We start from the raw sequence: 17,824 nt of genomic DNA, 5'->3' as shown, positions 1-17,824 counted from the left end.
TATTCAGAACTGTGATGTTTTTATAAGTGCTGTTTCCAAGCAATAAGAAGCAACACTTTTTCTTTAGCAAGCTGTCAGGCAGAAGGTGGTGCATGCTCCAGTTTGGCCTTTTGTCTAGTTAAACTAAACACATTATAGTTATTTTCAACTTCAAAATGTTGTATCCTGTCACAAATATTATTCTCTGAAGACGAAACATGTTGTTGATACAAAGAATACATTTTCCACCCCTGATTTGTTCTCTGTATTATGTGAAGCTGGGATCATTTCATGTATTGTAAGATGAGGTTTCAACTTGAAGACATGCATCCACCTTTTTTTGTCTTAGGCTTTTGTTCTTCTGAGTTTGCAGCATTGCCTTCACAGAACAGTTCTAAAACAACTATGTATCTAGTGCAGATTTGTCATATATGATTGGTACCTTACAGTAACTGATGCATGTGGCCAGGTAAAATTCAAATATTTAGGGTCCTACTGGAAGTAGACCAACGCCACACTAAGATTTTATAATGCATTTAACATTATCACTTGGCTACCAAATATGATCTGACTTAAAGGGATATTTCAGTTTTTTTTAAGTGGGGTCGTATGAGTTACAGTACACTATTGCTCCTGTTAGCCCCAATGAGTGCCGGTGAGCTCTTCCCCTTTAATGAGAAAATTCCCAGAGGACCGGCAGGTAAGCTAGGCTACAATTCTCTGCAGATGGGGCCTCCTATTTCATGTAATTTCACTAAAGTTAAGAAAATATGGTCCAGGAACTCATCATGGTGCAAATGCATGCAAGAAAAAATTGGAGCTCTTCAGTTTGCCGTCAGAAACCCCCTTTGTTTTGTTTTGGGACTATTTTCAGACGCACCTCGCAGACCGGTGTTCTTCCACTGCATGAGCACGGATACACGCCGATCAGCTGTTTGGATCAACAAGCACGTAGCATTTCTAGCAGTAAACACTTTTAGGAACAAAAACTACAAACTGCAGAAATGAGTGATTCTGACAGCGACGATGAATGGCCGTTTACTGTGGACACAAGAGGATCCCTCTATGAACCAGAGTTTACAGAGGAAGAACTCCAGATGCAGACCCAACGTACCAACGAAGAAGAAGAGAGGGGAGAAAGTTCTGTGCTAACGAGTGAGCAGGAGAGATCCCACGTTACCTGGTGGTGCCGGTGTGTAAACTGTGAGCCCATGCCAACGAACCCAGAGAGCTTCTGCTGTCAGGAGAGGGACTTAGTGACAACAATACTTCAGGACCTTTCTGAATCAGAGGATACCAGCGGCTCACATACGGCTCCAGTCTGCATCACTCATCATCCAGAGTTCCCTGCCTTACAGGAGGTTTGCTTGTTTGAACAGGCGGGATAAAGACAGGTACGTCCCATCTTTTAAATGTGCAGAAAAGTGAGTTTAATTCACTCTAAAGACCGATACCGCTACTTGATCCTGCTACGTGCTTGTTGATCCAAACAGCTGATCGGCGTGTATCCGTGCTCATGCAGCGGAAGAACACCGGTCTGTGAGGTGCGTCTGAAAATAGTCCCAAAACAAAGGGGGTTTCTGACGGCACAATGAAGAGCTCCAATGTTTTCTACTGGTGCATGCATTTGCACCGTGATGAGTTCCTGGACCATATTTTCTCAACTGAAATAGGAGGCCCCGTCTGCAGAGAATTGTAGCCTAGCTTACCTGCCGGTCCTCTGGGAATTTTCTCATTAAAGGGGAAGAGCTCACCGGCACTCATTGTGGCTAACAGGAGCAATAGTGTACTGTAACTCATACGACCCCACTTAAAAAAAAAACTGAAATATCCCTTTAAAGCTGCTGTGAGGAACTTCTGGTGTGTATCGATTCTGGTGCCCCCTTGTGGACAAAGTGATACCTCTTATCTCTCCTCCTGCAAATGCAAAATTAGTGTCTTCAGACAATAACCTCATCCTGTTTTCTTTTAACATTTATATTCATCACACAATGTGATTATTTGTCATGAAAACAGCCAAAAAAGGGTGTTTCTAGAGCGGGATGTCAATCATCTGTTCTGACACCTACCCCCTCAGAACAGTTTCAGGCATTAAAAATGACAACAGAGAAGGTATCGGTGTTGTTGTGGATGGTCTTATTTGCTTTTGAGGTTCATAAAGAGGCATTAGTATCAGTTTCAGTCTGTTTCTCAGTCAGTTAAAAACTCCTCATAGAGCCTTTAAGTCCTTGCAATAATCCCAACACAGACATATCCAAATACACAAACAAAAGGGGAAAAAAAGGACAAACAAAATGAAAAAAAAAAAACTATCAGAGGCAGAATCATGTTGCTTGCAGGACACATTGCAGTTGCAGTTGATGATAGAAGACATAGCAACTGACCTATTCAGTAGTTAAACTTGGACACTCATGAACACACACCTTTATAACCAAACCTTACACCAACTACAACAATCAAATAATAACGAGTCAGCGTTCCATTCATTTAATGGATGAGACATGACGGTCAGTGAAACTTTAATGCTACGTAAACTGCCTTGTATGCTGAGTAGACTTGTCCGAAAAAGAGTAGAGGGTTTCTTTCAAAGAGTAACATAGATACGAGTGTTACGTGCAATGACTTCTACATTTGCTGTAAGTTGAACAGAGAATAAAGTCAGGAGAGTTTAAAGTCGACCCGGCATCTAAAAACTAGAATAAATGACACTTTGTCCCAGACGAGGGGAAGGGATTCAACACCTTCTCTGAGATGACTAATGCTTATTAGTCTGGTTTGAGAGAGAAACTCATGGAGTCCGCTAGAAGTGTCTCTTTTAACAGAGACATCGTGTCTTCCTCTCTTTGTTCCTTTAGCGATGTCAGTCTGCAGAGCAGAGTGCTCCCTTTAGAAATGCCCTTTGCAAAACTTTCCCCAACTTCTCTTTTTGCCCTCTGTTCCACCCATGAGAGGAACATGTCCAAGCTAAAGCACTGTTCTAATTAGAGCAAAGTAAATCAGCAGTAGGTCACACTTGAGCGGACTAGTACTCTTAACAGCAAGAGGTGCTTTGTTGCATTCTCCGAGATATGCTGGACTTGGAGTGAGAGAGAGGCAAGTAGGTGCCAACTCAGATAAAAGAAAGCAGGATCAACATTCACTGCCTCTTCCTGCAGGGACAACAGCAGCATACATAGCAGTGTTTCTCATATAAATCACCTGCATCTTGTGAACTCTCACTATTTAAGGTCACATAGTTTGTGTAGTGTAATTTGCTCAAATGCTGAGCTCTCACATCTGGAAACAAATCCTTTAAAGAAGTCAGAGTGTGATTTACTCAAGTAGACAATTCAGGAAGAGCTGACAGGTTAAAGCTCAGTACATTTCAATATGCCTATTTCTATGGGCATTTTTCATTTTTACATTGCATTTGAAATCAAAGTGTACCCGCTTGCAGTGGATGTTATGTTAGACAAAAATAGTGCAATATCAGCCATCAGTGTTTTTCCTTCAATCGAGTGTCTTCCTCTGTCTTATCTGTGAATATTCTCAGTCATCAAGGTGAATCAAGTTCCCAAAGAGGATTTGCCTCTCATTTGAAAATCTTCAACACCTCTTGTCTATCAGTTCTGAAATGATCAGAGCTGACGAAGCGCTTCAGATTAGTGGTGACTGTCTTCAAGGACTTACAATGTTACAATGTTACAATGTCATTAAGCAGACGCTTTTATCCAAAGCGACGTACATACAGTACGAGAACAAGAACAACACAAGCAAAGATCTAGACAAGAGGAAACAAGAACAGTAAGAGGAACAAAGTGCTTCAAGTCCATTTGGGTGCAGGTACTGCCAAGCAGTGTAAAGGCAATGCACAAAAGTAAGCAAGGAACATCTACAATGAAGCAACCAGACCATTTAAGACCTTCCATTATCATCATCAACAATTAACATCACCACAATAATGACCAAAGTACCAAGTGCTGGGTCACTCCAGAGCTGAACACAGAGTCTCAGAGTAGAGCAGGACAGTGTGAGTCAACTGTAGCTGGAAGACATGATCTGTCACTGGGGACAACAGTGGAGAACAGTCTAGCTAAGTGCATAGTGCTTCCTAAAGAGCTGGGTCTTTAGCTGTCTTTTGAAAGTAGAGAGGGACTCTGCAGATCAAATGGAGTTGGACAATTCATTCCACCATTTAGGGGCAACAGAAGAGAAGAGTCCAGCTAGTGATTTTGAGGCCTTGTGTGCTGGAAGCACTAGGCGCTTTTCAGAGGCTGAGCGTAGCGGGCGAGAAGGGCAGTAGACCTGGATGAGGGGTTCCAGGTAAACTGGAGCGGTTTTGGTGACTGCTTTGTAAGTCATGATTAGAGTTTTGTATCTGATGCGAGCTGCAACTGGAAGCCAGTGTAGCGAAATGAGCAGGGGAGTGACATGAGCGGTCTTAGGCTGGTTGAAGACCAGACGTGCTGCTGCTGGGTTCTGGATCATTTGCAGAGGTCTAACTGTGCATGCAGGGAGGCCTGCCAGTAGAGAGTTGCAGTAGTCAATGCGTGACATTACAAGAGCCTGAACCAGAAGCTGTGTTGCGTGTTCTGTCAGGTAGGGTCTGATCCTCTTGATGTTATAGAGGGAAAAACGGCAGGACCGAGCAATCGATGCAACATGAACCCTGAAGGTTAGCTGGTCATCGATCATCAACTTCAAGTAAAATTTTGTTGCCCTTTGGATTAAACATTGAACTTAACTGCAGGACCAACTCCACAAACTAGTTATCCCAGTGTATCCATGTTCTTCTCATGCAACACACCAAGAATGGATAGAGATATTTTCAAATCACATCTCATTTTAGAGTCGGATGAAAACCTACCGATTTATACCTGAGGCATTGTGAAATGTTGGTCAGTACAGAATATGCAAATGATTTGCAGGACTTTCCAAATCTATATATATTTTTTGCCTGAAGCCGCAGCTGCTGCATCTGTAGACTCCTTATCTGAAAGGATTTGGAAAAATGTGCCACCTTGAGACTCAAAAAGACATCCATACATGTTCAGGGTTTTGGGGCTGCATGTGTGAACACAAACTAGTTGCAATTTTCACTCTGATTTTATGCAGATTTTTCCTACAAGTGTCTGTCATTCTGCACATAGCACTGTTTGTTAGATTCAAAAACAGAGGAAATTGCTGCAACTGTTGCTTATGTTTTCTTCTTCTTTTGCTATTTAATGCGGTTAGCATTCTTCTTCTTCTTCGGTTAGCAAACAGCTTTAAGACGCTCTATAACCCCCGTCTGGCAGGAATATCATATTGCAACCAGGCAATGGTAAAAAGGATGAAAGATTGTACTTTCAAAATGAGAAAATATTTGAATATTCAAAAATCATTGCCCATCCTTACAACATCCAGCATCTTCAGGATGATGTCACATGTGTATGACAGGAGTCTATGAGATAGAGAGCATTTAGATTTAGCCTCTGGGGAGCATTCTTTGGGCAGGACAAAACAGCATTGTTACATGGTTGTGCCTGTAAAGTGCATCAAATTAAGAGTTCCCTATAGTTGAAGGATAAAAACAGCAATTACATAGGCTAGTTTAAAAGCATTGCCAGGCTTTAAGAGCTGTGTTTCATGCATGAACAAAGCCTGGATGATTATGTACTACTGCAGAAGCGGAGAGAAATATGTATTAGTGGGTCCCAAGGAGTGTATAATTAAAAAGACAGCCAGACAGACCTTGCCACTCCTTCCCCATAGAAGCATGAGCACCCTGAACAAGCAAACACTGAAACACAGAGTTTATTCCTCACCCATGCACTAAAATATAACCTGTTTATTTTGCTGTCTCGCTGATATTTCAAGACTTGTGGTATTTTGGGCTTTTTCAGCGAGTGGCATGTCACATTTAATCATACTCTTAAATGTGGGCATCTGTGTGTGTGTGTGTGTGTGTGTGTGTGTGTGTGTGTGTGTGTGTGTGTGTGTGTGTGTGTGTGTGTGTGTGTGTGTGTGTGTGTGTTTGCAATGAACAGGAGCATTTTAAACAGGACTTGTATGATGAGGTCTGACAGGATCCTCCTTGAGCTCATGTGTGATCAGCTGCCAAACAGAAGTTCACCTCACATACTTATAGTGTATCAAATATTTTTGAAGACAGCTCCAGACATCCAGTTCTGGTTCTGTTTCTGTTTGCTTGAGTTGGTTCTGGTTCTGTTTACTTGACTTTGGTTCTAGTTCGGTTCGGTTCTGGTTTGGTTCTGGTTCGGTTCTCTTGAGTTTGGTTCTGGTTCTGGTTCTGTTCTGGTTTGGTTCGGTTCTGATTCGGTTCTGGTTCGGTTCTGGTTCGGTTCTGGTTCGGTTCTGGTTCGGTTCTGGTTCTGTTTGCATGAGTTTGGTTCGGTTCTGGTTCTGTTTGCTTGAGTTTGGTTCTGGTTCTGTTTGCTTGACTTGGTTCTGGTTCTGTTTGCTTGAGTTTGGTTCTGGTTCGGTTCGGTTCTGGTTCGGTTCTGGTTCGGTTCTGGTTCGGTTCTGGTTCGGTTTGCTTGAGTTTGGTTGAGTTCTGGTTCTGGTTCGGTTCTGGTTTGGTTCGGTTCTGATACGGTTCTGGTTCGGTTCTGGTTTGGTTCGGTTCTGATTCGGTTCTGGTTCGGTTCTGGTTCGGTTCTGGTTCGGTTCTGGTTCTGTTTGCTTGACTTGGTTCATGTTCCATTTGCTTGAGTTTGGTTCTGGTTCGGTTCGGTTCTGGTTCGGTTTGCTTGAGTTTGGTTCTGGTTCTGGTTCGGTTCTGGTTTGGTTCGGTTCTGATTCGGTTCTGGTTCGGTTCTGGTTCGGTTCTGGTTCGGTTTGCTTGAGTTTGGTTCTGGTTCGTTATTGGCTCTGTTTGCCTTAGATTTGTTCTGGTTCTGTTTGCATGAGTTTGGTGATGGTTCTGTTTGCTTAAATTTAGTTCTGTTTCTATCCCTAATCTTAACCCTAATCATAACCCTTATCCTAACCCTAACCCTAATCATAACCCTAACCCTAATCCTAATCATAACCCTAACCCTAACCCTAACCCTAATCATAACCCTAACCCTAATCCTAATCATAACCCTTATCCTAACCCTAACCCTAATCATAACCCTAACCCTAACCCTAATCATAACCCTTATCCTAACCCTAACCCTAACCCTAACCCTAACCCTAATCCTAACCCTAACCCTAACCCTAACCCTAATCCTAACCCTAACCCTAATCCTAACCCTAACCCTAACCCTAACCCTAATCCTAACCCTAACCCTAACCCTAACCCTAACCCTAATCCTAACCCTAACCCTAACCCTAATCCTAACCCTAACCCTAACCCTAACCCTAACCCTAATCCTAACCCTAACCCTAACCCTAACCCTAACCCAAACCCTAACCCTAACCCTAACCCTAATCATAACCCTAACCCTAACCCTAATCCTAACCCTAACCCTAACCCCAATCATAACCCTTATCCTAACCCTAACCCTAACCCTAACCCTAATCCTAACCCTAAGCCTAACCCTAACCCCAATCATAACCCTTATCCTAACCCTAACCCTAACCCTAACCCTAACCCTTATCCTTATCCTAACCCTAAGCCTAACCCTAACCCTAACCCTAACCCCAATCATAACCCTTATCCTAACCCTAACCCTAACCCTAACCCTTACCCTTATCCTAACCCTAACTCTAACCCTAACCCTAATCATAACCCTAACCCTAATCATAACCCTAATCCTAACCCTAACCCTAACCCTAACCCTTACCCTGATCCTAATCCTAACCCTAAGCCTAACCCTAACCCTAATCCTAACCCTAACTCTAACCCTAACCCTAACCCTAACCCTAACCCTAATCATCGAAAGAGTCGGCTCTTCTTTGGGAGCCGAGTCAAAAGAACCGTCTCTCTGAAAAGAGCCGAACTTCCCATCACTACTCACCAAATTGTCTCATTCTAAGGCCCACTTATAAAGATCAACATGCTCCCCCTTTAACTCTTCATGCTGCTTCTTGAGGCAAATGTACAATTCTGGCTCTATTGTTTGTATTTCCAAATAGATATTTTCATTCTGGCATTTCAAGAGGTAGGACATTTTAGAATGAGGACATATGATGTGTGGCTACCTAAGATAATAATTCAGCCTCAGGTAATTTGTTCAAAAGTGCATATATGTCAAACAGTATAACTGATGAGGTTATTGTGGATTGTACAAAAACACCCTGAAGGTCATTTAAGATATATGAAAAAGGTTCATTGTGCTTGACCCAAGCTGTGCTACAAAAGATCAATACTAAAGGATTTCCTCAGACACAGCCACAGAAATAACACTACAGTAGGAAGAATGGGAGGCTCAAAACTGCACTATGTTAAACTGGTATCGATTTCTGCTGGTTAAACCTCTAGCCACTCAGAGAGCAGTAATGGCTATCATCAGTACACAGTTAGTAATCCAGAGAGATTTTGATAAGATCTGTGAAGGCAGGTCACTACATCGACCCAGAGGAAATCGGTAAAAGAAGAGGATTTCAATGAGGCCATCATTATTGGCTATTTACAGTTGGTGCAGGTACTCCTACAGCAAGTGTTTGATGATGTTTAAATAATGGAGATAAATGGCACAAAGTGCAGCAGTGAGAGGCTGATCATACCTGTCATAGTCTCCATTGCAGAGCGCTCGCACTGGGATAGTGATCGGCTGCCACACTGGATTTAATGTGTTCTTCACGACCTCTGTTTTATGGCAGATAGTAAACCTAAAAGAGGAGGAAGAGGAGGAGGGAGACAGTTACGCTCAAAAGAAGCAGAGAATTACTTGTTAATCATACATAACTGAGAGCAAGTTAATATGCAATTCAGAGACAGAACATGAACATAAAAGAAGAAGGTGTAGCAGGATGAGATCTGCAACTTATTACCTCTCGGTAATGCTAGCCTATCGCCGCCTGGGGACATCCTATAAAAGGGAGGCAGAGGCTAGTCTGCCCCCTCTTGCTCTTTGGTAGGCTGATCCACCCCTCCATAGGAAAATACATTTAGAAAGGAGATCTCAAAAGTGTTTCATTTATGTCTCCTAGACAACAGTGAGTTGTAAAAAGTCTCAGCCTGGTCTCCCTTTCAGTTCAAAAGGAGATCTGGTCCAAATCTGAAATGATTCTCAGGTACTTCTCAAGTGTTGTGACTCCTTTTGAGCTCAGGTGGAGAAATCAGGGAGCTCTCTCAATTGTCTCAATCTAACCTCATCCATTTGTTTTTGTCAGACTCAGTTTTTGTGTCTCAAGTTGAGCTCAGATGGAGCAAAGAAAGAGCCAGAGCTCATCTTTGCATGAACATTTATAGTGCCCTGCAAAATTAAGATTTCAATGTAATTGTCCACAAACTTACAATTCTCATTAAAACATTTGAACCACTTGCAAGATCAGCTATTTTTATATGTGAAATGATCTCTTTGACTTCAAAATATGCCTGTGAGCCATCTTGCACCTTGCTGCTGCCTGCCTGTGAGCCATCTTTCCTGCCTGCCTGCCTGCCTTCAACACGCCTTGGTGCAGAGCCCTGCTTGTAAGCCCAGCTGTTGGTCCAGCTTGGGCTCTTCAGCTGTTGGGTCGCCAAGGCGGGCTGACTGATTCGTGGGACCGCTGCATGCAGCTGCTCTTCCTCTTGCTGCTGCCTGCCTGCCTGTGAGCCATTTTGCTGCTCCTGCTTGCTGCTGCCTGCCTGGGAGCCGACTTGCTGCTTGCTGCTGCCTGCCTGTGAGCCGTCTTGCTGTTTGCTGCTGCCTGGGAGCTGTCTTGCTGCTGCCTGCCTGTGAGCCGTCTTGCTGCTTGCTGCTGCCTGCCTGTGAGCCTTCTTGCTGCTTGCTGCTGCATGCCTGTGAGCCATCTTGCTGCTTGCTACTGCTTGCCTGTGAGCCGTCTTGCTGCTTGCTGCTGCCTGCCTGTGAGCCGTCTTGCTGCTTGCTGCTGCCTGCCTGCGAGCCATCTTGCTGCTTGCTACTGCTTGCCTGTGAGCCGTCTTGCTGTTTGCTGCTGCCTGGGAGCTATCTTGCTGCTGCCTGCCTGTGAGCCGTCTTGCTGCTTGCTGCGGCCTGCCTGTGAGCCTTCTTGCTGCTTGCTGCTGCCTGCCTGTGAGCCGTCTTTCCTGCCTGCCTGCCTGTGAGCCGTATTGCTGCTGCCTGCCTGTGAGCCGTCTTGCTGCTTGCTGCTGCATGCCTGTGAGCCGTCTTGCTGTTTGCTGCTGCCTGCCTGTGAGCCGTCTTGCTGTTTGCTGCTGCCTGCCTGTGAGCCGTCTTGCTGTTTGCTGCTGCCTGCCTGTGAGCCGTCTTGTTGCTTGCTGCTGCCTGCCTGTAAGCCGTCTTGCTGCTTGCTGCTGCCTGCCTTTGAGCCATCTTGCTGCTTGCTGCTGCCTGCCTGTGAGCCGTCTTGCTGCTTGCTGCTGCCTGCCTGTAAGCCCGTCTTGCTGCTTGCTGCTGCATGCCTGTGAGCCATCTTGCTGCTTGCTACTGCTTGCCTGTGAGCCGTCTTGCTGCTTGCTGCTGCCTGCCTGTGAGCCGTCTTGCTGCTTGCTGCTGCCTGCCTGCGAGCCATCTTGCTGCTTGCTACTGCTTGCCTGTGAGCCGTCTTGCTGTTTGCTGCTGCCTGGGAGCTATCTTGCTGCTGCCTGCCTGTGAGCCGTCTTGCTGCTTGCTGCGGCCTGCCTGTGAGCCTTCTTGCTGCTTGCTGCTGCCTGCCTGTGAGCCGTCTTTCCTGCCTGCCTGCCTGTGAGCCGTATTGCTGCTTGCCTGCCTGTGAGCCGTATTGCTGCTTGCTGCTGCATGCCTGTGAGCCGTCTTGCTGTTTGCTGCTGCCTGCCTGTGAGCCGTCTTGCTGTTTGCTGCTGCCTGCCTGTGAGCCGTCTTGCTGTTTGCTGCTGCCTGCCTGTGAGCCGTCTTGTTGCTTGCTGCTGCCTGCCTGTAAGCCGTCTTGCTGCTTGCTGCTGCCTGCCTTTGAGCCATCTTGCTGCTTGCTGCTGCCTGCCTGTGAGCCGTCTTGCTGCTTGCTGCTGCCTGCCTGTAAGCCCGTCTTGCTGCTTGCTGCCGCCTGCCTGTAAGCCGTCTTGTTGCTTGCTGCGGCCTGCCTGTAAGCCGTCTTGCTGCTTGTTGCTGCCTGCCTGTAAGCCGATTTGAGTATTTTGTGTTACTGCCATTAGTATTGTTTTCCTTTCATTTGCTGACTTGATTTGCCGTTTGAATAAGTTATTTAAGTTGCTCATTTTTTGGTTTAGTTATTTTGGGCAGCTTCAGTAGTTTGTTTTGATAAGGTAAAAGTAGAAAAACACAGGAATATATGAGATGCTTTAAATACGTGTGTGCCCAGATGTGTTTGCAGTTTGGTTTTTCTGTCTGCCATATTATGAGAGTAATTTAATATTTCAGTCTTGCTCTTACATTTTTCCCTTGACCTCAAGGGTAACATTGATATGCAAATGGATTTCACTGATATCCAAAATATTTCACAGTGCTGAGCCATAAATATTCCACTCAAATACCCTTCAAATATTCTCCCAAAAAGCATCAATGTGTTATCACATTTTTTTTTCTTTTTATTCAACCAAAGCCTTGGATTACTTGTGCTCCACTAAGTGCCTCAAGTCTTTTTAAAACGCTGTGAATCTTTCAGACCCCTAATTCGTATCCCCCTCTGGCACCAACAACAGATAGTCCTTGCAAATCTGCGGGGATCCATTTCCCACCCTGTTATATATTAAACAAAATACTGAGAAAAGCTAGAGGATGCCTAATGAAGCACTTGCTAAAGCATCTCCAGCTTGATAGGGCTAACACCGCCGCTACTGTACTGCCCCTTGGGAGGCTGAACAGCACTCTGAGCAAAAGAAGCATGAGGAGATGTGGACGTGTTATGCATCCGTATCTGAGTTGGCTCAAAAACCAAGAGCTTCTGTTACTGTTGGATAATGTGGATAGTGTTTTTTTTATATATTTCCTATTCTTGTTTTTTTTTTTTTAAGTAATTGCCTCCATTTCTTATTTGCTCTCCTGGAGTCATTTATGTAAGGCAGAGTCATGGGAGTTGTGGTTGTGTTGTGAATAGGATACTTGCCTCTGTTGTGTTGTATGCATCAGTAACCACTGCATCTTTCCTCTCATACTGTAAACCCTCACCCCTCTCAACTGTACCGTATCTCCTCTTATATTGCCTCTGTTTTGCCTCCTCCCAGATGAGTTCAATTAGAATTTCCTATTATGTTTCTGTAGCCTCTTTGATATTGTACCCTTAAAACTAATTTTTCTTATGTTATTATAGTGATTCCAAGGCTCTCATAGGGGCCAATTTACCCTGCCCTTTACAGGCAACCTTATGCATGACTGTATTTTCTCACTGCAGATATATGGGAGCACAAAACTCAACAACACACACACCACACTTCAGAAGAATATGGATCTTAGACTTTTTCTCCATCCTGCAGTCTACTCACAGCTCCAGCTCTTGCAGCTTTTCTTTTCAAAAACTTGAAGTCATGAAACAATCACACTGAGCACTCACGTTCCGTCCTCGTTGCTTCTGTAGAAGACCATGAAAGGGTCCGACTTGCCAAAGAAGTCTTTCTTGTCCAGCTTGTTGGCACAGAACTGCATGGTGGCACTGTCCTGCAGAAAAGCATAGAGATGTTGGGGGAGAAGTGAGATTCTGTCTAAGTAACAGTAGCCATGAGGTAGCCCCAAAAAACTCAAGAAGTGTCAGGATGGATATAACATAACATTTCGGTGTTAGATGAGGTGAGACTGTACAGTGGTCTGCAAGGCTAACCGATCTGCAATGGCTTAAATTATATGGCCCTTAATTATGAGAAATGTACGCTGATAGAGATATTGAGACTTTTAAACATAAACTAGAAACTTATTTATTCAGTCTGGCTTTTATGTAGGGTTTAACAATTTTATTACTTACCATTTACTATAATATTGGTTTAAATGTTGCTTTATGTATTTATTCATTCATTCATTTACTTAATTTTTATTTATCTACTCAGTTTTTTTGATATTTTTAGGGTTGGTTTATATTTTTCAACTCTTATCCTTACCCTTTTAAAATCTATTTATTTTAACTATTTTTATTCTTAATTTTGATGCTTTAACTTATTTTAATTACACATATTTTATTTTTGGTGTGCATTAGTCTCTATTTTATTTGATGTTATTCTTATTATTATTATTATTTTTTAATTATTATTATTATTATTATTATTATTATTATTATTATTATTATTATTGTTATTGATATTATTATTATTATTATTATTATTATTATTATTATTATTATTATTATTATTATTATTATCTTAGAAAGAAAGGTACTTTATTGATCCCCAGGGGTGGAAATTCAATTTTTCCACTCATGCTATTTTTTTTTTGGGACATGCTACACATACAGTTTTTTTGGTATATACATACAAATGCACACACACATGCAGTGAACATGCTTAGGGAGAGATGTCAGAGTGAGGATACTGCCGTCAACCAGCGCAACCAGAGCAGTTGGGGGTTCGGTGCTTTGCTCAAGGGCACCTCGGCAGTGCCCAGGCAAGTGAACCAGCACCTCTCCAGCCACCAGTCCACTTGCCAAGCTTCGTCCATACTGGGACTCAAACCAGCGACCCTTCGGTTCCCAAGCTGAGTCCCTATGGACTGAGCTTCTGCCGCCCCCAAATCTTCCCCTAATATGTCTTGCCATTGTTTCATTTCTGCTTCTTTCTTGTTTTTCAATCACTGTAAAGCACTTTGGGTTGCATTTGGTTTGTATGAAAGGTGCTATATAAATAAAGCTTGATTGATTGATTAATTGATTGATTGATTGATTGATTGATTGATGTACTGAAAATTCAGAAACCATGCAAATTACAAATAACGGTATACAAAAAGATGAAACAATTGCATTAAGTGGAAATGCTGCAGATACAACAAATAATGCAAATAAAAAAACCACACAAACAAAGAAAAACTAAGCAGATGGAGATATGACTGCGGAGGTGCTCCATGCCTGTAGGGGAGTATTGAGAGGCACAGTTCACAATATCTTATTATTGACAGGAGAGTGTCTATCATTCTGAGTTCACTGTTTCATCTTCTACACTATGATGGAGCAGTGTGACAGTAAGCGCGGGCGTCATGAACTACTGCGCCGAAACCCAACTTTATAACAGGTATAGAAACCCCCACACAAAATGCATTGAGAAATGAGTTCTAATGGTCAGATTGCTATGCTAAAGTTAGTGCTTCTCGGTGTGGTTTCAGTTAGCTTGGACTCATGATAGCTGCACAGTTGACTCTTCTCTTGCATCAGACTGTGAATACAGTGTTTGTCTTTTGCACTCGTTTTCAGTATGTGTGTTTTTGGGTTGGCATTATGCAGCATGTTTGCTGTTTTATGGCTGTTAAAGTTGTTAGTCTTAACCAGAGGCGCCACCAGGGACTTTGGGCCCCATGAAAAAATATCACATTGGGCCCCATCACCAAAGGCCACATGACCCCTGTGCAACTGCTGTAACCACATCTCCAGGATCCAACCGACCCAGACGTGACATTAAAACAGACTAAATCACTCAATGCTTCAACCTGCCCAGCATCCAAAACAGACAATGGGCTGTAGCTTATGTAGCTTAGCTATAGCTTTGTTTTTAGAGGCTTTTGTAATAGTACAGATAGAGAGAGAAACAAGAGGTTCCCACAGACCCCCTTCAATAATGCTAATTGACATGCTACGTTGCTCACCTTCTTGTTCATTGGGTTGGGGGGAGTTGTGGGGAGACAGTGTACCTACTGATATATCAGCTGCTGAGTCTCGTAGGGAGGGCGGGGAAACCCATTTAGTAGAATGAGCTACAACGTAGTTCATCTCATTGTGGACATCAAACTAGCAAACAGGTTGATTTTAACCACTCAAAGACTATACCAACCTTTACTGGAGAAGAACTGGGTGACATACTGTCACTGTCTGACTGTGCGGCACAGCTGATTAGCGTGACTCAGGCTGTGCTGTACCATTTCATGATTTTTATTTTTCATGGAAAAGTGCTAGCGCTAGTTAGCATAGCCACATAGCTACATGTCCGTCGCTGTGCACCAAGACACACGTGGACATACTGACAAATAAAACAACAAGAAACATTAAATCTGTGACCAATGGTTCAGAAAGGTCCTGCTGCAGGCGCCTCTCCGTCAGGATCAGATTCTGGATCAGATTCAGAGGGTTGAAGTAACGCGGGTCTGTGAGCAGCCGTGTATATTCAGCCAACATGTAAACATTAGATCAAGGTGCTGGACAGCCGAGGCCACATCCACTTCCTGGTCAGAGAGCTCATTCTCATTTAAAGGCACAGACACAGAAAACAGCCTGTTCTGAGCAGGGCTGAAAAAGAGGGGTTTACAGGCAGACTAAAATCTGATTTCAAAGTGTTTTTATGAGCATAAACTTCAAAGACATGTTTTGGGGACCTCTTAGACCAATATATTTTGATGAAAAAGAGCATAATATGCCACCTTTAAATGTTTTTTATTGGCTGGAACATTGTAATGCACACTGACAGGCACTAAGGGTGACCAAAGACATTCATTTTGAGGGGAAACAAGAAAAGAAAAGGAGATACAAGGTTTATGCCTGACAGCAGCAAAATGTAAAAACAACTGTTGGAAAAATAAAAAGACAAATTATAAAGGTAATATTTGTAAAAAAATTAATCAAATCTCTTCCCAGGCACTTTAGGATGTTGGCGGAGACTGTCCATTGTGTTAGCCTGTGTTTTGTGAATGTCACCCACTTACATACTCCATCTCCCTGAAATGCTGGCAGTCAGCCTAACATCCACTCTAGCTTTATCTATGAACACAACCTAATAGTGTGTTTGTTCAAGTATTGCAAAACCTAACAATAGTATCCTATACACTCATCCTAATCCAGTGGACATAAGTGCTAGCTGTGAAGTGAGTGACTGTCATCAAGCTAACTTGTTCCCCTGTAATGACATATGGAAAGCACTGTAGAAGCTTTAAGTACATTTCAGGCTCACAGAAACATCAAACCAAAAGTGTGGTTTCACTTTAGTCTCTTTTATGTTTTGGAGAGATGCTCTGCCAGCATTGCCGTTGACATACCTTTCAACACAAATGAGGTAAATGTTACAACTTTTGACATAGTTGTTATTATCACTCCCACTTATGTTTTACAGTGCTATTCAGAGAGATGCAATCACCAGCCCTGCTGTCTGGATTGCAGGACAGGATATTACTTCACTTTGTTCCAAACAGAGCTGGTTTTGACCCAGTGGCTCCTTAGGCTAATCTCACATCTGTGTTGGGTGACTGTCCTGATTTTTTTTCCCCCACAATATTCACCTATTTAGGATGCTAATGGAAGCTGAAATGTGAGGTGAAATGTGCCAGACTCTTTTCCATGGATTGATTTGATCCAACATGAGTTATGTTCTTTGTTCCCCTCAGTCAGTCTCATGGATATGGATAACAAGAATTAGCATTTGGCTAATACAGCCTGTAGTACAACACACAGGTCTGGCAATTCACTTCCTTTTACCTCTGCCAGTTTTTTCTTTTACTGCATCTGTGCAGGAAATTCATCAGAATTGATCTTCCTCTGGAGCCGCAAAGGTTTTATGGTACTTTTTCACCTCTGCACTAGCACTCCCCTGAAACCCATAAGAGTCCCCCCTTGCAGTCATTATGTGATCTCAAGTCCAGATTCAAATAAAACATTTTTATCTCTTCTTCATCCTGAGATTTGTTAAATTCAGTTTTCTAAACCTTAAGCAGTGAGCCTTTTCATTCCACCAAAAAGACTAATTGTCTCCACTGTGGCTCCTCATTATGATTTGCTTTTAAGACAACATGGAGCATCTCTGCCGTTCTAAAATGGTCCTTACATGACTAGATTAAGCTGAAATTTGAAAACACAAACCAAGCAATCAGGAGTAGATGCAATTTTGCCATTTACTGACTTTATATAAATTGAATCATAAGCTTGGCAACAAAACCTTTGATACACACCCATAGGAAAATAAATATAGAGAGATCTCAAAAGTGTTTCATTGATGTCTCCTAGACAACAATGAGATCTGTTTGAAAGCAAAATGAGACTATAGCTTATGTCTCCTGTTTCTCATTCTTGCCTTCAGAAAAAAAAGTTGTAAAAAGTCTCAGCTTAGTCTCCCTTTCAGTTCAAAAGGAGATCTGGTCTAAATCTGAAATGATTCTCAGGTATTTCTCAAGTGTTGTGACTCCTTTTGAGCTCAGGTGGAGAAATCAGGGAGCTCTCTCAACTGTCTCAATCTAAAGGCTGATTTATACTTCTGCGTTGAATCAACGGCGTACCCTACGCCGGGGGTCCGCGTAGCTCCCGTACCTACGCCGTGGCCTACGCACGTAGCTGACGTGCACCTCCTCCAAAAATGTAACTCCCCGTAAAGCCGACGTGGACCGCAAGCTCTGTGATTGGTCCGCTCGGCGGCTTCGTCTTTCCCGCATTTACAACACTTCCGGGATCCCGGACATCGGCCGCACATCGGCCGTGTATTTCATCTCCTCCTCTCTATTCTTCATGTAATCATGTCTGTATGATAAACAGCAACATGTATCAGCTGTAGATTAACATAACACGCTCTGAAACTCTGTGGAAAAGTAAACAGAGATCGTAGCGGGACCGGTAGCAGGCGGCCGGCTATCAGAGAGACCGCACTGCCCTCAGGCGTTTCGGCGGAGAATTGCTGCGCGACACAGACACACCGACGCACAAGTATGTGGGGCTCATGTCCGCGTCAGCCCCTGCTGCGTAGGGGAGACGCAGAAGTATAAATCAG

The 17,824-nt window shown here is 43.3% G+C and overlaps 1 protein-coding gene across 1 annotated transcript in view; it reads right to left on the bottom strand.

The window, feature by feature from the left end:
- cpne5b (copine Vb) overlaps positions 1 to 17,824 on the bottom strand; it is a 256,605-nt gene that overhangs the window by 59,109 nt on the left and 179,672 nt on the right. The window contains exons 8-9 of the mRNA XM_034700261.1: positions 12,505 to 12,608; positions 8,614 to 8,718 (exon numbers count right to left, since the gene is read on the bottom strand). Coding sequence (XP_034556152.1) covers positions 8,614 to 8,718; positions 12,505 to 12,608 — 209 coding nt within the window. The remainder of the gene's footprint in view (positions 1 to 8,613; positions 8,719 to 12,504; positions 12,609 to 17,824) is intronic.

This window comes from Notolabrus celidotus, chromosome 1 (assembly GCF_009762535.1).
Source record: "Notolabrus celidotus isolate fNotCel1 chromosome 1, fNotCel1.pri, whole genome shotgun sequence".
Taxonomy (NCBI): domain Eukaryota; kingdom Metazoa; phylum Chordata; class Actinopteri; order Labriformes; family Labridae; genus Notolabrus; species Notolabrus celidotus.
Note: the sequence above shows the minus strand (reverse complement) of the source record. Positions and strands in the feature narration are given on the sequence as shown.